General features: G+C 45.1%; 1 protein-coding gene across 1 annotated transcript; it reads left to right on the top strand.

Annotated features, from left to right (window-relative positions):
- Window positions 1-81: 81 nt before the first annotated feature.
- PHALS_00075 (uncharacterized protein) lies at window positions 82-873 on the top strand (the record flags this gene model as incomplete). The annotated part of the gene is made up of 1 exon (XM_024727536.1): window positions 82-873. One exon carries the CDS (start codon window positions 82-84, stop codon window positions 871-873), a length of 792 nt encoding a protein of 263 aa, XP_024572109.1.
- Between the last annotated feature and the right edge of the window lie 1973 nt (window positions 874-2846).

The following is a 2846-nucleotide window of genomic DNA, read 5'->3' as shown; positions in this document are numbered from 1 at the left end:
GAAGTCATGGTCGATGGCAGTATGAAGAATAGTGGGATCAGAGGCAAAGACCCATCCCGACAGAAGAAGAAGTAGGCCACCATGAAGAGTTTTCCGTCAGTTATTTTGCGTACCCCTGATCAAGGTACAAGCTGTATTAATGAAGAAAGTGTTCGAAAACAAGACACTTCAAGCGATTTGATAGATGTCTACAACGAAGAAGGTGACGTTGATGTTATCCGTCACATGAAGATTGAACATCCTCCAGGTTCAGTCAACGAATTTTTTTCTTTGCCATTGATGGGCAAAAAGACGCTGAAGCGTAGCCTGGAGAAAGGCGAAATTTTGCAAATATGTGAGATTGTCGAAGAACCGATCAACGAAAACATCAATGCTGCGGAAGTATCTGATAAGAAGACACGGAAGAAAAACTTTGATGAGCACGCTCAGGATCTGCAAAAAGAACAAGCGCATAAGAGCGAAAGGAAGAACAAGACGATATATACGGTTCATGATCTTGTAATTCTTTCCACGATACATCTGCCTAATCATGCAGTGTCCAACTTGAGAATTTGGAAGCTTTTACCTAGATTCATTGAACCGTTCAAGGTGATGAAATGCAATGGTGATGCGTATACATTAGCCATCCCTACATACATGCGCCTAAACTCAACGTTTTATATGGATAGGCTAAAGCTGTATCTTCTGAATGCATCTGCCGATCCTACTCTATCTTTGGTAGATGATCGAGCTGATCATGAAGTTTCTCCATTTGTTCATGTAAAGCAACCAACAATTCTTTTCGGCGTACAAACGCTGAAGGACATCGAAGGATTGCTTCTTTTACTGATTCGAACGCTTGAAGGCGAATACTACGGAGTACCTCGAGAATAGAGCCTATCTATTCAACAGAGTGCAACAGGTGTTCGTGAACCATCTCAGAAAATTCGGAGTCAAACATTTTCATCATTAACCTGTTGAAACCGCACTACAAAACGGTACTTCAAAGTCGAGCATTGGACGAAACCGTTAGTCAGAACGTCGAGTTTCGAGTTTTGCTCTGCAACAAGGTTCGAAAGGCGATCTTAAAGCGTCGAGCAACGCTGCTGCGATGTCTTAATTTGCCCACAATGAGGCCCTTCCGCCTTTAGAATCGCATAATCGTTTTTGCGTTCAGCCCCACCTCCGCTATAAGCCTCTCGTTGGGAGCTTCGTTGGATGATTATGATGATTGTCGATCCGATGATCGATCGACTCGTCATCCTGGAAAGAAGCAATTGAGCCATCAACGCTTCTACAGAGTTCGGTGGCGCGGCTATCCATCGGACTCGGCGACTGATGTCCTCGACTTGGTCCGCAACTACGAGAGTTGCTTGTAGTGTTGCTAGAGGCAACACTTCGTCGACCGTAGCTTGGTTGGGCTCGGTCGTCACTGGGGGTCCTGCCGGCGCCGACTCATCAAAGTAGACGTTCCGTTTTGTTTTCATTCTCAAGGCGTACAAATGTCCCCAAGAGTCAAGCTTAGCTGCGATGGGCTGGGTTGGATCATCACGGTATCTGATCTGACAACAACGAAAGAATAGTTCCATATAAAGCCTTTGTCTCCATTTTGGTTGAGAATCGAGAAAACGTCAAAGAGTTCTAGACCGTTCTATGCCGTCGATGCGAAAAACGCTCATTCATGTTGACTTGTTCACTTGATCGCTTCATTGTCAGCAAAGGTATCAAAGTACTTTTGACTATAAGGAGTGGATGATGTTATGTGCTACACTTAGCAATTACATGATGGTACATTTCTGTAGCTTTTGTATGTATTGTGGGAATTAATAAAAAAGGAAGATAAAAGAAGATTACAGTATGGTGCTTCCAAATGCATAATGTAGTTTCTTATATGAAGTCATAAACATTCTGTGTGCGACAGAATGCTGGTTGTCTGTGATCTTGGTCGTGCAATCCTGTCGCTGACAATGCGCTGCGCGGTAATCTGTTACCAAATTTAGCGGGGCTGCCGTAGCTTTGCGCTTTGAGGAGGCGTAAGTCAGGTTACCGACCTTTCGTTCTTTACAAGAACCAGTTCGAGTGGAGCGAATCGCAATCCGCTACCTTCAAAAGTAGTGAGAACCTTCACCAAGGCTAATAAACTCTTCAATTAAAATTCAAAACTGATTTTTTTTATTTTTATCTGTGGCAAAGCCGCCTAATTTTAAATGCATAAAAAATAATTTATAAAAATCTAAATACATGCATAACTACTAGCTACCCAGCCACGTTCCGTATTCTTATTTGAGTGTAGTCACACCATGCCCATCTCGTGTGACACAAACCCCTGTTATCAGGGTACGTGTAACACCGTTACACTCTCCCTTATAAAAAATTAAGAACATTTACAGTTCCAAACGATTGTTGCCTCAAAGAGGCTTGCGTGTCTATTAGACACTGCAACTTAGTTCGTTGAAACGAAACGACTTCCGTGCTCAATGAGCCCTGTGTCAACAACACTGAAGTCACCAAGTCTTGTTGGTTCTGACAGCGTACACGGGCAGAGCCTATCTTCGTCTGCCGCACGCGGTGCAATGTCGGACAGTGCGTCCAAGGCATCAAGGGATGTAAATCCTAGGCTCGATGAGCCCGAGCGTCGCGGTCCCCGCACGCTATCAGTGACGAGTGACCTTGTTGAGGATGTGGAGGTAGTCGACTACAACTCTGACACTCCTTTTCCCGGGTTGGACGAGGAGGAAGGCAAGCAGCGCCAGCGGCGTGAGACGAGCCCTGCTCGCGCCTTGCGGGCCTCATGCCTGTTTCCTGACCTCTCAGCACCTGAGAGATGTGGTGTCATCACCAATGACCTCGACGACGAAGAGAAGCGG

The sequence above is a fragment of the Plasmopara halstedii genome, assembly GCF_900000015.1.
Source record: "Plasmopara halstedii genome assembly, contig: Scaffold_110, whole genome shotgun sequence".
NCBI lineage: Eukaryota > Oomycota > Peronosporomycetes > Peronosporales > Peronosporaceae > Plasmopara > Plasmopara halstedii.
Note: the sequence above shows the minus strand (reverse complement) of the source record. Positions and strands in the feature narration are given on the sequence as shown.